General features: G+C 45.4%; 1 protein-coding gene across 1 annotated transcript; it reads right to left on the bottom strand.

Moving 5' to 3' along the window:
* Window positions 1–761: 761 nt before the first annotated feature.
* Window positions 762–1,532, bottom strand: kctd4 (potassium channel tetramerization domain containing 4). The gene has a single exon (XM_039014071.1). The coding sequence runs from the start codon at window positions 1,530–1,532 to the stop codon at window positions 762–764; it is 771 nt and encodes a 256-aa protein (XP_038869999.1).
* Window positions 1,533–20,267: the final 18,735 nt, after the last annotated feature.

Raw genomic sequence — 20,267 nt, 5'->3', positions numbered from 1 at the left:
TGTCTGTAATATTTAACAAGATAATCATGTAATGACTGACAATATTCATTACTTTTATTGTGTGTAAAACAAAACATTCACATATCCAAATGAACACATTGTTACTTACTCACTCACTGCACAGGCGATCAAACAATCACAAAGTTGGTTTCTGATTTGAAAATCTTCACTGCACATGCATCATGCTAGATTTGAACCCTTGGGTCTAACCCCTACGTGTATATTTTCTGCAAAGCACACCTCTCATCCAGTCAGGCTATGTGTGAGAAGTTTCTGGAATAAAACAATTGTTTTTGTCCAATAAACAGCAACCGTCAGTAGGTCAGTCAGTACATTCTTCCACTCTACCACTCCCCTCAGGATCCAGAAAAAGGCTTGGTCACACAACTAAATACTAGAACACAGCAACTAAACACAGCAACTGAACACACACACTGTAATACCTCACTGTGCACACAAAGGCTGGTTTGAAGGGGGAGCAGACAGGATGGAAAAAGCAGCTTGATGCAATCCAGTAGGAGACTGTTCCTCTGAGAGTGTGTGTTCTGTCCTGCAGCAGTGAAGAGAAACGGGCTGTCCTGCATCAGTTCCAGCCCAGGGGCTAGGGGTCAATCTGGAATCAGACACCTTTCTCCTCCCTCTAGTTCCCCTCTACCTGCCTGTTACCTGCCCCATTCTCTTCCCTTCTCTTTGCACCTCCCTGTCCATTCTCTCCCAGATCCCTCTCCCCCATCTTTCCCTCTTCCCCTCTCTTCCCTCTCTTACTTGACAAAGTGCAGTGCCTCTGCGGCCACCACAGATCCCTTGCTGCTGTCCAGAGAGGTGATGATAGAGAAGCCAGCCTTCAGAGCCAGCATCACCGTCTCTAGCTTCAGACACTCCAGAGTACACACGAAGGTACTGTCCTGCTTCAGCACCAGCCTGGAGCCCGGTTCTGACTTGATGAAGTGGCGGAACTGGATCACGTTGGACGACACTTCAAACTCCTCCGGGAAGCCGTCCAGCCGGCTCTTTGAGATCTGAACCAGGCGACCTTTGACCTTGTCAATGAAAGTGGGGTCACTACAATACACCTTGAAGCCCTGTGACCTCTCGTCAGTCACCTCCAGGAAGGCGGGCTCCCGCTGTACTGCCCGCAGCTCCTCCCACTCCAAAATGGCCTCCACCAATCCGCTGAGGCGGTAGAACTCTGCTTCCCGTCTCAGAAGGCCTGCCTCTCGGAAGTCGTCGGGTAGCTGCAGGTCTCCGGTCCGCAGGAAGTTGAGGATGTGTCGGAACACAGGGCCGTCACGGTCAATGAAGGGGTTGCCCATGGAGTCAGTGTGCTGGACGGTCTTTTTGCCACTGGCCAGCTCCTCCAACACTGACCCCTGGTGGCGGCTGAGAGTGGTGCGGTGCGCGGCATACAGAAAGCCCCCCACGTTGAGGGTGATGGTGCCTGACGAGGGCTTCTTGATGCTCTTACTGGGCTGCAGCAGGTCCGAGTTGATCTGTCTAAGTTCACTGTCCATCCTTCTGAGGTTCCATTCCATGCCGCTCCTGCTCAACAACCGCACAGTCTCTTTGTCTGTGTCTGCGGTCCTCAGGATAAGTGTGTGTAGCGTGCAGTAAAAAGTGAGTGTGTGTGTGGGAGCCACTCGGAGAGGTACTGGCATAGAGAGGAGCGCAGAGCGCACTGGTAGCATAATGAGTCTGCCTCTCCCTTTCTCTCCTCCCTCTTACATCCCTCCCTCCCTTTTACCTCTCTCTATTTCTCTCTCTCTCTCTGCATCTATGCTGGAGGAAGAGGGGGGCCACCCTCTGTCACAGGGTGGGAGGAGAGGGAGTGTGTGTGCATTGGAGAGAAAGCGATGAGTAGAAAGGGTGGCAGGTGCTCTCCTTACCGCTCTCTCCTTACTCTCTACACCCCCTCTTTTCTTTCCCCTTTGTCTTGTCCCCTTTCTCTCGCCATCTTCTCTCGTTCCCCCTTTCTCATTCTCCTCCAGCCTCCCTCTTTCTTCTATTTCTCTCTCTACCCATCTCTCTCTCTCTCCGAATCTTAGTAATTAGCCCTCTTTTCTCGCTGATGAAAAAGCTCCCCAGCTGTGCTTCCCCACGTGAGACAACAGGAGGCCCCTGAACACACACACACACCCTATATGCACACACACACACACACCCTATATGCACACACACAGACACAGGAGGTTGTCGTGGCAGGGAACCTCTCTCCCCAACCCCATCCTAGGAACCTGTTGGTGTAGATAGACTGTAGTTGTGTAAGTATCTCTGCTGTAGAGACTTTCTGCAGTGTGCTACAAACCATGTTTACAGCTTTGTCCAGGGTGGCATTTACTGGCAGCTTGGTGGGCATTTACTGGCAGCTTGGTGGGCACATTCACTGGCAGTGTGATAGAGAGATAGGGATAAGTGGGCAGATTGTGGGTATTTATGTAAATGAGAGTGTATTTACACAAATGCCTGATTTCTCTCAAAGATTGCATGCAGTTGGTTAAGATCTCCCTGAGAGTAAACCCCTCAGAGATGTGTGTGTGTGTGTGTGCGCGCCTAATTACTGGTGAATGTAGGCAGGCAGGGTCTGAGCCTGCAGGATCTTTGATTAGTCCACATCTTCCTGTATCCACCCACAGCCTTGGAAGTTGACTGGAAGGTAATTAGGTCTAAACTGAGGGTAATGTCTCTTACTTCTCTATAAGGAAGAGAGGCTTGTGATGTGTATAAAGGCCTTGTGTATTATTATGGTGAGTCATAGACTCATATTGTTAGCCTCCAGAACATGGTGCAAGGAGCTTAAATCAATACTGTATAATACAGTACAATATTTCTTTCTACATGGGCTGACCATGACAAACTGTCTGGACAATGTCTTCGCCTGACACTTATTGTAACAAATAGGGACGTGTGTGTTTGACAGTTTTGCTCCCAGAGGTGAGAGAGTGTCCTGCAGGTGATGGGCTGTCACAGACAGACAGTGATGTTTCTCAACCCCCCCTTCTCTCCCTTTAGCATACATTCTCCCTTGGGAGCAGAAGTGTCATTATAGTAAACAGTGAGATAGATGTGTAATTAGGTTGTCTTTTCTCAGTGTGAAGTCTGTTTGATGGAGCTGGTCTGGTGTTGTCCACAGTTATACAGAAGGCTTTGGTGTGTGTATGCTGGTGTTAAAATTGTAATTAAACCAAGCAATCACCCCAGAATCCAGGTGTAGAACATTCCCACACAGCCTTGATAGAGACACAACCTATCAAATAGAATATCCCCTCTGTCTTATCTCCAGAAGTGGAGGCCCGACTTCCATTCACCCGTCCCCTTCAATGAACGTACCTGTGGACAATCAGTGTGACAGTCTGACAACCCTTTCCGTTCATTTCATTTCCGGTGCGACAGCTCACCATGGTGACGTCTGAGTGGCACGTCGGCGATCAACGAGGCGGCTCTACCGTACCGTGGTGCTTTTTAATCATAATATGATTAGTGGAATCATCCCTGTATTAGAATTGCAAATGAGACAGTGGAACAGCGAATGGAAGAACAGCAGAGAAGAGATGGTGGGTGGGTGAACTGCTTTCCTTCCCAGCCCTTTCACACCATTGTTACCCTGGATAATTGTTCAACTTCATGTCGGAATCTATTTCATTTCTTTTTCTTTTTTTCCTCAGAAAGTACTGAGAACGGTATTGTCCCATCAGTAAAATCACTTTGTCTCTTTTCATTAAAGATATTGAATTATTCATAATGTTACTGGCCAAGACAGAGCTGTAACACAAACTGCAGTGAAGCTCGCATAGCAACAGTAGCCTTGAGGAACATAGATGTGGTGTGTGTGTGTAGCGGAGGTGGTAAGGTAGCCTTGCCTGAGACCTGTAGCCTTGAGGAACATAGATGTGGTGTATGAGGTGTGTGTGTGTGTGTAGCGGAGGTGGTAAGGTAGCCTTGCCTGAGACCTGTAGCCTTGAGGAACATAGATGTGGTGTGTGTGTGTGTAGCGGAGGTGGTAAGGTAGCCTTGCCTGAGACCTGTAGCCTTGAGGAACATAGATGTGGTGTGTGTGTGTGTAGCGGAGGTGGTAAGGTAGCCTTGCCTGAGACCTGTAGCCTTGAGGAACATAGATGTGGTGTGTGTGTGTGTGTGTGTGTGTGTAGGGGAGGTGGTAAGGTAGCCTTGCCTGAGACCTGTAGCCTTGAGGAACATAGATGTGGTGTATGAGGTGTGTGTGTGTGTGTAGGGGAGGTGGTAAGGTAGCCTTGCCTGAGACCTGTAGACTTGAGGAACATAGATGTGGTGTGTGTGTGTGTAGCGGAGGTGGTAAGGTAGCCTTGCCTGAGACCTGTAGCCTTGAGGAACATAGATGAGGTGTGTGTGTGTGTGTAGCGGAGGTGGTAAGGTAGCCTTGCCTGAGACCTGTAAACTTGAGGAACATAGATGTGGTGTGTGTGTGTAGGGGAGGTGGTAAGGTAGCCTTGCCTGAGACCTGTAGCCTTGAGGAACATAGATGTGGTGTGTGTGTGTGTAGCGGAGGTGGTAAGGTAGCCTTGCCTGAGACCTGTAGACTTGAGGAACATAGATGTGGTGTGTGTGTGTGTGTAGCGGAGGTGGTAAGGTAGCCTTGCCTGAGACCTGTAGCCTTGAGGAACATAGATGAGGTGTGTGTGTGTGTGTAGCGGAGGTGGTAAGGTAGCCTTGCCTGAGACCTGTAAACTTGAGGAACATAGATGTGGTGTGTGTGTGTAGGGGAGGTGGTAAGGTAGCCTTGCCTGAGACCTGTAGCCTTGAGGAACATAGATGTGGTGTGTGTGTGTGTAGGGGAGGTGGTAAGGTAGCCTTGCCTGAGACCTGTAGCCTTGAGGAACATAGATGTGGTGTATGAGGTGTGTGTGTTTGTGTAGGGGAGGTGGTAAGGTAGCCTTGCCTGAGACCTGTAGCCTTGAGGAACATAGATGTGGTGTGTGTGTGTGTAGCGGAGGTGGTAAGGTAGCCTTGCCTGAGACCTGTAGCCTTGAGGAACATAGATGTGGTGTGTGTGTGTAGGGGAGGTGGTAAGGTAGCCTTGCCTGAGACCTGTAGACTTGAGGAACATAGATGTGGTGTGTGTGTGTGTGTGTGTGTGTGTGTGTGTGTGTGTGTGTGTGTGTGTGTGTGTGTAGGGGAGGTGGTAAGGTAGCCTTGCCTGAGACCTGTAGACTTGCGTTAAGCTCCCCAAGCTAATGCCTAGGCTTTAGTTCAGCAGGCTAACACGGTTTAGATATGTACAGACAACCTGGGTTCAAACTCTGTCAGTCACATGGGTTCTCTCTATGTCAAACACTCTCTGATGTTGGCTATTTTTTAGGAAACATCTCCTAGGGTGCTGAAAATGTTGTCTAGTATCTTTGATACAGGTAATGGAGTAAATTAATAGCCCTTCACAGCAGATTGTTGATAAAGATGTCTTCTCTTCCCTCTTCTGAGTACCCCCCCCAAACCCCCTCATGTGAAATCATTTATAGATAGTGTATTTACAGAGAGATCGCTTTGGGCATGCAGTCCCCCTACATCTCTTCCACTATTGAGAGACATTACAGCCTTAAGAATAGTGCTGCTCTTCCAAGGCTGTGTTGTGTAGGATAGTAAGATAGTGTTGTGTGGGTTGTCAATAGAACAAAAAAATGCAATATGGCTAACATCTTTGTTGAACTGAAATTGGTACTTAATGCAGGTAAAACTGTTATTTTCCAAAAAGCATATGTACATTGGATGGTGCCCACATTGATCATGTCCCCGCTCATGAATATCTGAATTGAGGAAAAGCCATCTTTCAAAAAGCATATTGATGAGTTAGTTGAGAAATTAAGAATTAAGATGGGTTTCCTTTAGAAATAGGGCATGCCTTTCGTTAAATAGCAGAAAACCAATAATTCAGTCGACATTCATTCCGGCTTTAGACTATGGCGACATTGTCTGTATGAATGCAGCTGCCACTATTGAAGCAATTGGACACAGTTTATAAGAGCACTCTTATTATGGGCGATAGGTTCAGTACATATCACTACGTTCTTTATCAGGAAGTAGGCTGACCCTCTCAAAGTCTCGTAGATCAGTGCACTTCTCTCTTTTAGTTTATAAATCACTCTTGTGCAAACTTTTGCCATACCTTACTTCATTGTTAAATTACAGACGAGTCACCAGACAAGACCCGATCACAGGGATGGCTAACTCCCTTTGGTCTCCACTGAGTTAGCTAGATCTGCGGGGGGGGTTTGCACCTTGTGTAACGATCTCCAGAACACGGATGTTTTGGTGCCGCTTTTTAATGTTTTTTTTTTCTTCAAGATGGTGTTTTGTAAGTTACTTTTCTTAAGTTGTTTTTAAAATGTTTTTATTGTGTTGGAATTGTAAATATTTGGAATTTGTATGATTGTGTGCAGACTCCTTTGTAAAAGAGGCCTTGGTCTCAATGGGATTCCCTGTTTAAATAAAACAACATTTAAACTGAATTATGAGCAGGTGCAGGTTAGGGTTCAGGTTAGACACTACTGTGTAATCTGAGAGATCATAAGGCTGTCTCTTATTCCTGTACGCAGGCTGATGGTAGTAGTCGATCTAGTCAACAGGTTTCCTCTATCTCTTTTCTTGTCACCTCAAGAATAAATACCGCAATCATCTGACTATCACCTTTGCCAGTTTTTAACATATTCCTTTGAGACACTTTTCTATCTGATGGTTTTTGGTAGTCTATCTGAGATTCACCAGAGGCTTGAGAAATCTGAAGGCTCACAATTTCATTCTCTTCTGGAATATTCAGATACAGAGAGGGAGGTGTCTGGGGATAAGTATTAGGTTGTGGTGGGAGTGGGGGCAGTGTGTGTGTGTGTGTGTGTGTGTGTGTGTGTGTGTGTGTGTGTGTGTGTGTGTGTGCTTTAAGGAAGGTCCTTGGAGCAGATAAGAGGTTGGAGATTGTGGGAGAAGATGGAGGGAGGGAGCGGAAGCTTCTTCTCTTTCCCTCTTTCTCCCTCCTCCTGTTCCTCTCCCTCTTCTCTCTCCTCACGTTCCTCTCCCTCTTTGCTCGGCAGCCTGTAGCAACAAGTGCTGTGGCAATTCCACCTCACTGAGTCTTCCTACTCCTACTCCTCCTCTCATTCTGATCTCCTTTCTTTCTGCTCCTCTTTCCATCTCTGCATGTGCAGCTTTGCTCTCCTACATACCAATGTCCTTCCACGCTAAACTGACATAAATCTGTAACACTCCCAGTCTTGAACAATCCTACATGAGAAGAGGCATGAGCAGTCTAGTGAGAGGGGGATAGAGTAGGGGATAGATTTAGAGACAAAAGACGGGAAGAGAAAGGATGGAAAAGGAGAGGGGGAGCCTTGAGAGAGGGAGAAGATGGGAAGAGAGTGAAAATAAGAGTGAGCCTTTAGAGGAGATCTATACTATTCTCTCCTATATGACCCTGACCCAGGTGACCCTAGCCACTGTGTGTAACTAGCAGGATAGTTGGAGGCAGGCTGCTCTGAAGTTGAAAAATGCGTTTGTGTGTAGGTAGGTGTGTTTATGGAGATGCACCGACAAGTGTTCCAGCACTTATCATGCAGTAATTGCACATAATTGTGTCCATTTGTGAAAACAGTGAGTAATGGATATTAGTGAGTGAGTGAGATCTGTGACATTTGACTGTAAAGTGATTTATCCGGAGCCACCTGGTAAAAGTTGCAGATTTTTAACTGCACCAGCAAACGAAAACTGGACATTTTGTTTCAGTAGAACAAAACATGAGTTTAGCCAACCCACGCCAACGGACACCAACTGGACTTCAGTGGCTGTTGGCTGTTCTTGAACGTGTGTTGGGCGAAATCTCCTTATCTCTGTATGAAAGTGTGTCATACCATCTTGTGAACCTATCCCCGCCCCCTTGTTACACACACACACACACATACACACACACACACACTTCATGACAAAGAAAAACCCAAACAGAGGAATCACTACAGTTTGAAATGTCAAGCTGTTGATGAGCATTCCAATGGCAGTTGATGAGTGGAGTTTTGGAGTGTTGGCTGTGGAGTACTCAGCTCGGGTGGTGCCACCTATTTCACCTCTTTCTGTGTTGATTTAGTCAAGTGGCACAGACAGAATAACCAAATATTATAATTTTGGCAGCATTTGGAAAGTATTCAGACCCTTTGACTTTTTCCACATTTTGTTACGTTACAGCCTTATTCTAAAATGTATTAAATTAGATTTTTTCCTCATTAATCTACACACACCACTCTATAATGACAAAGCAAAAACAGGTTTTTAGAAATGTATTACAAATGTATTACAAATAAAAAACCGATACCTTATTTACAAAAGTATTTGCTATGAGACTCGAAATTGAGCTCAGGTGCATCCTGTTTCCATTGATCATTCTTGAGATGTTTCTACAACTTGATTGGAGTCCACCTGTGGTAAATTAAATTGATTGGACATGATTTGGAAAGGCACACACCTGTTTATATAAGGTCCCACAGCTGACAGTGCATGTCAGAGCAAAAACAAAGCCATGGGATTGTCGAAGGGATTGTCCGTAGAGCTCCGAGACAGGATTGTGTCGAGGCGCAGATCTGGGGAAGGGTACCAAAACATTTCTGCAGCATTGAAGGTCCCCAAGAACACAGTGGCCTCCATCATTCTTAAATAGAAGAAGTTTGGAACTAGCAAGACTCTTCCTAGAGCTGGCCGCCTGGCCAAACTGAGCAATCGGGGGAGAAGGGCCTTAGTCAGGGAGGTGACCAACAACCCGATGGTCACTCTGACAGAGCTGCAGAGTTCCTCTGTGGAGATGGGAGAAACTTCCAGAAGGACAACCATCTCTGCAGCACTCCACCAATTAGGCCTTTATGGTAGAGTGACCAGACGGCAGCCACTCTTCAGTAAAAGGCACATGACAACCCGCTTTGAATTTGCCAAAAGGCAGCTAAAATACTCTCAGACCATGAGAAACAAGATTCTCTGGTCTGATGAAACCAAGATTGAATGCCAAGCGTCACGTCTGGAGGAAACCTGGCACCATCCCTACGGTGAAGCATGGTGGTGGCAGCATCATGTTGTGGGGATGATCAAGTAAGATGGAGCCAACAGACATGGCAACTCTGCTTCTAACTCCAAGGCAACTTTGCAATATTTCGTTTTTTTGTGCATTATTTCTTGCATTATTGGCCCAGAACGTTTTTTTTGTGTCATTACATACAGCCGGGAAAGAGCTTTTGGATATCAGAGTGGCGGAAACTCACCAGCATTACCATCAGGAATACGACTTTCCCGAATTGGATCCTATGTTTGTTGCTCCCAGGGCAATTGAACTTATCCCAGAGGCTGCTCCAAGTCGCCGTCGGCGAAAAAGACGTATTCGGGATGGACTTCTAGTCCGACTCAGGAGGCGGGCACACCATCCACCGCTTCCGAGTATATTACTCGCTAATGTTCAGTCGCTGGACAATAAAGTAGACGAGCTCAGGGCGATGATCTCCTTTCAGAGCGACATCAGGGACTGTAACATACTCTGTTTCACAGAATCATGGCTCTCTTGGGATATACTGTCCCCGTCCATTCAGCCGGCTGTGTTCTCAGTTCATCATGCAGACAGGTATAAAAAAAACTCTCCGGGAAGAAGAAAGGCGGGGGTGTATGCTTCATGATTAACATCTCATGGTGTGATTGTGATAACATGCAGAAATTCAAGTCCTTTTGTTCACCCGACCTAGAGTACCTCACAATCAAATGCCGACCGTATTACTTCCCAAGAGAATTGTCTTCGGTTATAGTCACAGCCGTGTATATTCCCCCTCAAGCCGATACCACAACGACCCCTCAAGGAACTACACTGGACTTTATGCAAACTGGAAGCCATATCCGGAGGCCGCATTTATGGTAGCTGGGGATTTTAACAAAGCAAATTTGAGGAAAATGCTACCGAAGTTCTATAAACACATTGACTGTAATACTCGTTTAGGGAAAACACTAGATCATTGCTACTCGCCTTTTCGAGATGCCTTCAAGGCCCTCCCTTTGGCAAATCAGATCACGACTCCATTTTGCTCCTCCCTTCCTATAGGCAGAAACTCAAACAGGAAGTACCCGTGCTAAGGTCTATTCAACGCTGGTCTGACCATTCGGAATCCATTCTTCAAGATTGTTTTGATAACGGGGACTGGGATAAGCCTCTGAGAATAACATTTACGCTTAACATTGACGCATACACGGACACGGTGACTGAGTTCATCAGGAAGTGTATAGGGGATGTTGCTCCAACGGTGAATATTAAAACCTACCCAAACCAGAAGCTGTAGATAGATTGCAGCATTCGCACAAAACTGAAAGCGCAAACCACCGTATTTAACCATGGCAAGGTGACTGGTAATATGGTTGAATACGAACCAGTGTAGTTATTCCCTCCGTGCGGCAATCAAACAGGCAAAATGTCAGTACAGAGACAAAGTGAAGTCGCAATTCAACGGCTCAGACACGAGATGTACACTACCGTTCAAAAGTTTGGGGTAACCTAGAATTTTTTTGTGATTAGTTATTGGATTGACATGATGGAAGAGAATCTGAGGGAGTACATTCCATGGCTGCCAAGGGAGACCATATGTGCTACAATTCCCCAATGTTTTAAGGACCACTACCCAGGAACAACCTGCATTATTGACTGCTCAGAAAACTCTTTAGGAAGTGCAAGAATCTGGATTCAAGGGGGGAGTCATTCAGAAAATTACTACGCCCAGAGCACTATCAAGTACCTGGTGTCCATTGCACCTTGTGGTCTAGTGATGTTCATCTCCTCAGCGTATGGAGATTCTGGGTTCCTGGAGTACCTCTGTCCAAGTGATGAGGGGGCTCCAGAGTGGCGCAGCGGTCTAAGGCACTGCATCTCAGTGCTACAGGCATCACTACAGACTCTGGTTCGATTCCAGGCTGTATCACAACCGGCCGTGATTGGGAGTCCCATAGGGCTGTGCACAATTGTCCCAGCGTCATCTGGGTTAGTGTTTGGCCGGGGTAGGCCGTCATTGTAAATAAGTATTTGTTCTTAACTTCTTTGATATAGGGGGCAGCATTTTCACTTTTGGATGAATTGCATGCCCATAGTGAACTACCTCCTACTCTGTCCCAGATACTAATATATGCATATTATTATTACTATTGGATAGAAAACACTCTGAAGTGTCTAAAACTGTTTGAATGATGTCTGTGAGTATAACAGAACTCATATGGCAGGCAAAGAAAAGAAAAAATCCAAACAGGAAGTGAGAATTCTGAGACTGGTCGATGTTAAAGTCATCGCCTATTCAATTCCCTGTAATATATGGATCTGTTTGCACTTCCTGCGCCTTCCACTAGATGTCAACAGTCTGTAGAACGCTGAATGAAGCCTCTAGTGTGATGTGGGGCCGGATGGGATGTGTTTCAGTCATTGGTCTGGCAAATTGCCAGTTCTTGCTCACACGCTTTCCTCATGAAGATACACTTGTTGTAAATCCAGCCACAGTGTCCGATTTCAAAAAGGCTTTACGATGAAAGCACACCAAACGATTATGTTAGGTCAGAGCTAAGTCACAGAAAAACACAGCCATTTTTCCAGCCAAAGAGAGGAGTCACAAAAAGCAGAAATAGAGATAAAATTAATCACTAACCTTTGATGATCTTCATCAGATGACACTCATAGGACTTCATGTTACACAATACATGTATGTTTTGTTCGGTAAAGTTCATATTTATATCCAAAAATCTCAGTTTACATTGGTGCGTTATGTTCAGTAGTTCCAAAACATCCGGTGATTTTGCAGAGAGCCACATCAATTTACAGAAATACTCATAATAAACATTGCTAAAAGATACAAGTATTAAACATGGAACTTTAGATAAACTTCTCCTTAATGCAACCGCTGTGTCAGATTTCAAAAAAACTTTACGGGAAAAAGTACACCATGCAATAATCTGAGTACAGCGCTCAGACACAAAACCAAGCCATACAGATATCCGCCATGTTGTGTAGTCAACAGAAGTCAGAAATAGCATTATAAATATTCACTTACATTTGATGATCTTCATCAGAATGCACTCCCAGGAATCCCAGTTCCACAATAAATGTTTGATTTGTTCGATAAAGTCCATAATTTATGTCCAAATACCTCCTTTTTGTTCGCGCGTTTAGCCCAGTAATGAAAATTCATGAGGCGCGATTACTAGGTGCAGACGAAAAATCAAAAAGTTCCGTTACAGTCCGTAGAAACATGTTAAACGATGTATAGAATCAATCTTTAGGATGTTTTTAACATAAATCTTCAATAATGTTCCAACCGGAGAATTCCTTTGTCTTTAGAATTGCAATGGAACGCAAGCTATCTCTCACGTGAACGCACGTGGTCAGCTCATGGCACTCTGGGAGAGACCTTACTCAATCCCCTCTCATTCGCCCCCACTTCACAGTAGAAGCCTCAAACAAGGTTCTAAAGACTATTGACATCTAGTGGAAGCCTTGGGAAGTGCAATATGACCCCATAGACACTGTATATTCGATAGGCAATGACTTGAAAAACTACAAACCTCAGATTTCCCACTTCCTGGTTGGATTTTTTCTCAGGTTTTTGCCTGCCATATGAGTTCTGTTATACTCACAGACATCATTCAAACAGTTTTAGAAACTTCAGAGTGTTTATTCAAATCTACTAATTATATGCATATTCTAGCTTTTATGGCTGAGTAGCAGGCAGGTTCATTTGGGCACACTTTTCATCCAAAATTACAAATGCTGCCCCCTACCCTAGTGAAGTTAAATCAAATGCAAAAATCAAATGAGGTCATGGCTGACCGGTGCTTCACAATCCTTGATCTGCTACATGAGAGGAAGGTCAAATTAACAATTCCAGCTTTCACAAAAAGAGACGCACAGCTGTAAGAGGACAGCACATGTACAAGATGGATAGCTAACATGAGGGTTCATGTGGAACGCATAATTCAAAGGCTCAAACGGTTTAGAATCATCTCACAGACACTGCCAATCAACCTCTCATCTAAAATGGACAAAATACTTTGAATCTGTGCTGCCCTGTGTAATCTGCGTGGCGATATCATTCATGAAGATGCTGAATGAACTGGCCAGTCAAATGCCATTCACATGGTCGATTTCCCAATATGAATTAAAGTTATGTGTCAAAAGTTACGTTAAATACATTTCAATTAATTCTATAACAACTCAACTTAATTATTTGTTTTACATACTCATTAATATAAATTTAAAAAAAGAAATAAAAACAATTTCTACAATACTGTGACTGTTGATGCATTAAGTCAGGCATTTTAATTGAAAAACAAGTTGCTAATAGTAACTGCAAACAGGAGAGACATCAGACTACATACTAAAGAGCTGCATATAAACTCAGCAAAAAAAGAAACGTCCCTTTTTCAGGACCCTGTCTGTCAAAGATAATTTGTAAAAATCCAAATGACTTCACAGATCTTCATTGTAAAGGGTTTAAACACTGTTTCCCATGCTTGTTCAATGAACCATAAACAATTAATGAACATGCACCTGTGGAACGGTCGTTAAGACACTAACAGCTTACAGACGGTAGACAGTTAAGGTCACAGTTATGAAAACATAGGACACTAAAGAAGCCTTTCTACTGACTCTGAAAAACACCAAAAGACAGATGCCCAGGGTCCCTGCTCATCTGCGTGAACGTGCCTTAGGCATGCTGCAAGGAGGCATGAGGACTGCAGATGTGGCCAGGGCAATAAATTGCAATGTCCGTACTGTGAGACGCCAAAGACAGCACTACAGGGAGACAAGACAGACAGCCGATCGTCCTCGCAGTGGCAGACCACGTGTAACAACACCTGCACAGGATCGGTACATCTGAACATCACACCTGCGGGACAGGTACAGGATGGCAACAACAACTGCCCGAGTTACACCCGGAACACACAATCCCTCCATCAGTGCTCAGACTGTCCGCAATAGGCTGAGAGAGGCTAGACTGAGGGCTTGTAGGCCTGTTGTAAGGCAGGTCCTCACCAGACATCACCGTCAACAACGTCACCTATGGGCACAAACCCACCGTCGCTGGACCAGACAGGGCTGGCAAAAAGTGCTCATCACTGACGAGTCGCAGTTTTGTCTCACCAGGGGTGATGGTCGGAATCGCGTTTATCGTCGAAGGAATGAGCGTTACACCGAGCCCTGTACTCTGGAGCGGGATCGATTTGGAGGTGGAGGGTCCGTTATGGTCTGGGGCAGTGTGTCACAGCATCATTTGACTGAGCTTGTTGTCATTGCAGGCAATCTCAATGCTGTGCGTTACAGGGAAGACATCCTCCTCCCTCATGTGGTACCCTTCCTGCAGGCTCATCCTGACATGACCCTCCAGCATAACAATGGCACCAGCCATACTGCTCGTTCTGTGCATGATTTCCTGCAAGACAGGAATGTCAGTGTTCTGCCATGGCCAGCAAAGAGCCCGGATCTCAATCCCATTGAGCACGTCTGGGACCTGTTGGATCGGAGGGTGAGGGCTAGGGCCATTCCCCCCAGAAATGTACAGGAACTTGCAGGTGCCTTGGTGGAAGAGTGGGGTAACATCTCACAGCAAGAACTGGCAAATCTGGTGCAGTTCATGAGGAGGAGATGCACTGCAGTACTTAATGCAGCTGGTGGCCACACCAGATACTGACTGTTGCTTTTGATTTTGACACCCCCCTTTGTTCAGGAACACATTATTCCATTTCTGTCAGTCACATGTCTGTGGAACTTGTTCAGTTTATGTCTCAGTTGTTGAATCTTGTTATGTTCATACCAATATTTACACATGTTAAGTTTGCTGAAAATAAATGCAGTTGACAGTGAGAGGACATTTCTTTTTTTGCTGAGTTTATTTGTCACTCAATGAGTCTGCCTGCCTGATGCTCTTCAACAATAAATGGCAGCAAAAAAAAGTGTAAAGTAGAATGCCTTCAACCTCAGGACAGCCTCTGCACAGAACTGTGCATCATAGGGAACAGGGATGACAACTTGCTTGGACAGAGTCCAGATGAGTACCTTACTTTCTCTCAACCTGTGCAAAACATACCAATTTGCAGCTGCATGTAGTAGCCACGTGGCCCATGTGGTTGCAGTTGGGCTGTGCCCTCCACCACCTGCACATCACAGGCTTTCCCATTAAAGACTTCATCCAGAGAATCACTGGCCTTAACCATGACGGGACACTTGATCGCCAACAGCTCCTTGGAGTTCAGCACTCTATCAGGGCTTGCTGGTAGCCATGGCTCTTCAACCCTGACAACAGTGCCTCTGTGGTCAACAAAGTATCCACAGTCTGCTAGCCACTGGGTGGCCATCAGCACATTATCTTTCCCGTAGCATGTGGCTGCATTCCCTTGGAACCTGGGATACAGATGCTTCTGGAGAAACTTAACAGGGTTGTTGGATTCCCTGACAGGGATCTTCTTGGCTGAGCTTGCAGTAAATCAAAGCTTACTTGAGTCATGCCACAAGTGTGAGGCACTCTGCTCCTTTGTGAACTGTTCCAAAGCAGTCGACTGGGTTGGGTCAAGTTTCACAAAGTCATTGTAGAAGGACAGGCACTTCTGCCAGTTGTAATTGACATGCTCTCCATGTGGCTGGGAAAGAGTAGAGAATCTATATTAAGTTATTATATGGAGTTAGAAAGCATTGAACAGAAGAGACACACATCAGTTCAAATATATTCAAATGGTATAATCACAAATAAATATTCAAATTTTACCTGGGATGCTACTGGCTGTGATATTATTGTCGGTTCAGCATTAACACACTTATAGAGCAGACTCCCCACAGGCAGATTCAGGTGTCTCAGGCTCCTATTCAATTCCTCCTGTGAGTGGAATGCAGGAGTGGGAGGCAGGGGTGGACATTCTGGATGCTTTTCTGCATATTGGTCACTGGCCTTATGGTGTGTGAAGTCGATGCTGTTTAACCGCTTTGGCTCAAGGTTCCTCCGAGTCCCTACATTCCATTGTTGCTGCTCATCTGAGCAGGCTATGCCAGTTAGGTCACTGGACACTGCATTCTGTTGTTACTGCTCATCTGAGCAGGCTATGCCAGTTAGTCCACTGGACACTGCATTCTGCACCTGTGATAGAATGTATGTTACAAAAAAAGACATTCAGAAAAATCCCATTATTAACAATTGTATGACTGAGGACTATGTGATCAACTTAATCAAAACACATGAAAGTTTCATCATAAACTTACCTTGCTATTGTTCCCAATGAGATGAGACCACGTATGCTTACCATACTTTAGGCATTACCGCCCAATCACAAGGATATTTTACGAACCTTATTCACCCAGAAAAACAATAACACTAAAGAAATGCATGTGACGCTGACATGTTTAAATACATTGTATACCCTACTCACCTGGACTCCATAAACCTACCTTGCTTCACCAACATGAGATTTGACAGGACACTTACAGATTCCCCACATTAATACAGCAGTTCTGTTGATCCACAAATACATGTTATTAACATAACCAATAAATCATGACATTCTCAATTCAGCTTTCATCCTACAAAATGTTTGGTCTAACTGCTATGTTAAGCCTGACTACTTTATCATTCTGTGTCTTGATAAGGCAGTATTGCGCACTTTCATCTATAAAAGGAACAAAGAAAAGAAATGTACTTGAGAACCTGCATGCTTGCCTGTGTCTGTATATGTACAGTAGTGACAGTACTGTGCATTATACTAGTAGGCTATATTCACTATTGAACCATTGTACAACATAGAGTGTGCCATTGTGTCTATCACCTGCTCTGCCCAATGGGACGCTTCTCTCAATGAGACGCTATATCTTCATTCATTTCTCTGCTTCTCTCAATCAGACACTATATCTTCATTCATGTCTCTGCTTCTCTCAATGAGACCCTATATCTTCATTCATTTCTCTGTGTGTGTGTGTGTGTGTAACTGCCTGCTTGCATGCTCCTGAAGGTTACATGCATATCTTTATAGTGTTGGATCAACATACACCTGGAACTGTAATGTGCACTTCTACCATGCTCCCTGCTTGCCCGTGTGGGTTTTCTGTGGGCTGTGTGTTGTGTAGGTGGAGTATGAGAAGAGGAAGAAGGCTGAGGGTAGGATGGTGAGAGCAGACAGACAGCAGGTGATGGACATGCTCTTCTCCGCCTTCGAGGAACACCAGTACTACAACATCAAAGACCTGGTGGAGGTCGCCAAGCAACCTGTGGTTAGTGTCACACACACACACACACACACACACACACACACACACACACACACACATTCAGCAACCTGTCTGCTCTCCTGCATGATTGCATTACCATAGGTGAGTGTAAGCTGCGAGCTGTTCTGCTCAGCTCTCAAGGATAGATTACACTCCACCACTGTAACCCTCATTCTCCAGGGTGCTTCACAAAGAGACCAGCATGTCCGAGTGAACTATAGTTACCTGAGGCCTGATTAGTCACACATAATAAGTAGGGCAGAATTCCGAACACAGATCTATTATATTTGGAGAAGCGTCAACTGTTACCCACTACTGACATCTAGTGGACATTATCAACTACAACATATTATTATTATTTTTCACCTTCATTTAACCAGGGAGGCTAGTTGAGAACAAGTTCTCATTTACAACTGCGACCTGGCCAAGATAAAGCAAAGCAGTTCAATACATACAACACAGAGTTACACATAGAATAAACAAACATACAGTCAATAATACAGTAGAAAAAAAAGAAGTGTGTATATATACAGTGTGTGCAAATGAGGTAAGATAAGGGAGGTAAGGCAATACAATAGGCCATAGTGGCGAGGTAATTACGATATTGCAATTAAACACTGAGTGATAGATGTGCAGAAGATGAATGTGCAAGTAGAGATACTGGGGTGCAAAGGAGCAAAATAAATAAATACGGTATGGGGATGAGGTAGTTGGATGGGCTATGTACAGGTGCAATGATCTGTGAGCTCCTCTGACAGCTGGTGCTTGAAGTTAGTGAGGGAGATATGAGTCTCCAGCTTCAGTGATTTTTGCAGTTCGTTCCAGTCATTGGCAGCAGAGAACTGGAAGGAAAGGAGGCCAAAGGAGGAATTGGCTTTGGGGGTGACCAGTGAAATATACCTGCTGGAGCGCGTGCTGCGGGTGGGTGCTGCTATGGTGACCAGTGAACTAAGATAAGGCGGGGTTTTACCTAGCAAAGATTTGTAGATGACCTGGAGCCAGTGGGTTTGGCGACGAGTATGAAGCGAGGGCCAGCCAACGAGAACATGGCTTTTGACACTAGAAGTAGACAGATGCTCCTTCTAGTTTTCAGAATAAGGGTGCAGGCAGTAGCTGTGTGAACATGGATACTGTAAAGAGTCCAGCCCTGAACTGCCTCTCTCCTATAGACATACAGTGGGGCAAAAAAGTATTTAGTCAGCCACCAATTGTGCAAGTTCTCCCACTTAAAAAGATGAGAGGCCTGTAATTTTCATCATAGGTACACTTCAACTATGACAGACAAAATGAGAAAAAAAAATCCAGATAATCACATTGTAGGATTTTTTTTTTTTTTTTTTTTTTAATCCCCTTTTCTCCCCAATTTTCGTGGTATCCAATCGCTAGTAATTACTATCTTGTCTCATCGCTACAACTCCCGTACGGGCTCGGGAGAGACGAAGGTCGAAAGCCATGCGTCCTCCGAAGCACAACCCAACCAAGCCGCACTGCTTCTTTAACACAGCGCGCCTCCAACCCGGAAGCCAGCCGCACCAATGTGTCGGAGGAAACACCGTGCACCTGGCCCCCTTGGTTAGCACGCACTGCGCCCGGCCCGCCACAGGAGTCGCTGGAGCGCGATGAGACAAGGATATCCCTACCGGCCAAACCCACCCTAACCCGGACGACGCTAGCCCAATTGTGCGTCGCCCCACGGACCTCCCGGTCGCGGCCGGCTGCGACAGAGCCTGGGCGCGAACCCAGAGACTCTGGTGGCGCAGTTAGCACTGCGATGCAGTGCCCTAGACCACTGCGCCACCCGGGAGGCCACATTGTAGGATTTTTAATGAATTTATTTGCAAATTATGGTGGAAAATAAGTATTTGGTCAATAACAAAAGTTGATCTCAATACTTTGTTATATACCCTTTGTTGGCAATGACAGAGGTCAAACGTTTTCTGTAAGTCTTCACAAGGTTTTCACACACTGTTGCTGGTATTTTGGCAAAATTCCTGATGTTTTGGGGCTGTTGCTGGGCAACACGGACTTTCAACTCCCTCCAAAGATTTTCTATGGGGTTGAGATCTGGAGACTGGCTAGGCCACTCCAGGACCTTGAAATGCTTCTTACGAAGCCACTCCTTCGTTGCCCGGGCGGTGTGTTTGGGATCATTGTCATGCTGAAAGACCCAGCCACGTTTCATCTTCAATGCCCTTGCTGATGGAAGGAGGTTTTCACTCAAAATCTCACGATACATGGCCCCATTCATTCTTTCCTTTACACGGATCAGTCGTCCTGGTCCCTTTGTAGAAAAACAGCCCCAAAGCATGATGTTTCCACCCCCATGCTTCACAGTAGGTATGGTGTTCTTTGGATGCAACTCAGCATTCTTTGTCCTCCAAACACGACGAGATGAGTTTTTACCAAAAAGTTCTATTTTGGTTTCATCTGACCATATGACATTCTCCCAATCTTCTTCTGGATCATCCAAATGCTCTCTAGCAAACTTCAGACGGGCCTGGACATGTACTGGCTTAAGCAGGGGGACACGTCTGGCACTGCAGGATTTGAGTCCCTGGCGGCGTAGTGTGTTACTGATGGTAGGCTTTGTTACTTTGGTCCCAGCTCTCTGCAGGTCATTCACTAGGTCCCCCCGTGTGGTTCTGGGATTGTTGCTCACCGTTCTTGTGATCATTTTGACCCCACGGGGTGAGATCTTGCGTGGAGCCCCAGATCATCAGTGGTCTTGTATGTCTTCCATTTCCTAATAATTGCTCCCACAGTTGATTTCTTCAAACCAAGCTGCTTACCTATTGCAGATTCAGTCTTCCCAGCCTGGTGCAGGTCTACAATTTTGTTTCTGGTGTCCTTTGACAGCTCTTTGGCCTTGGCCATAGTGGAGTTTGGAGTGTGACTGTTTTGAGGTTGTGGACAGGTGTCTTTTATACTGATAACAAGTTCAAACAGGTGCCATTAATACAGGTAACGAGTGGAGGACAGAGGAGCCTCTTAAAGAAGAAGTTACAGGTCTGTGAGAGCC

This window comes from Salvelinus namaycush, chromosome 19 (genome assembly GCF_016432855.1).
Source record: "Salvelinus namaycush isolate Seneca chromosome 19, SaNama_1.0, whole genome shotgun sequence".
Lineage (NCBI taxonomy): Eukaryota > Metazoa > Chordata > Actinopteri > Salmoniformes > Salmonidae > Salvelinus > Salvelinus namaycush.
Note: the sequence above shows the minus strand (reverse complement) of the source record. Positions and strands in the feature narration are given on the sequence as shown.

Coding starts and splice junctions, on each gene's coding strand:
- kctd4 (XM_039014071.1), bottom strand. CDS start 1,532: ATGGAATGGAACCTCAGAAGGATGGACAGTGAACTTAGACAGATCAAC.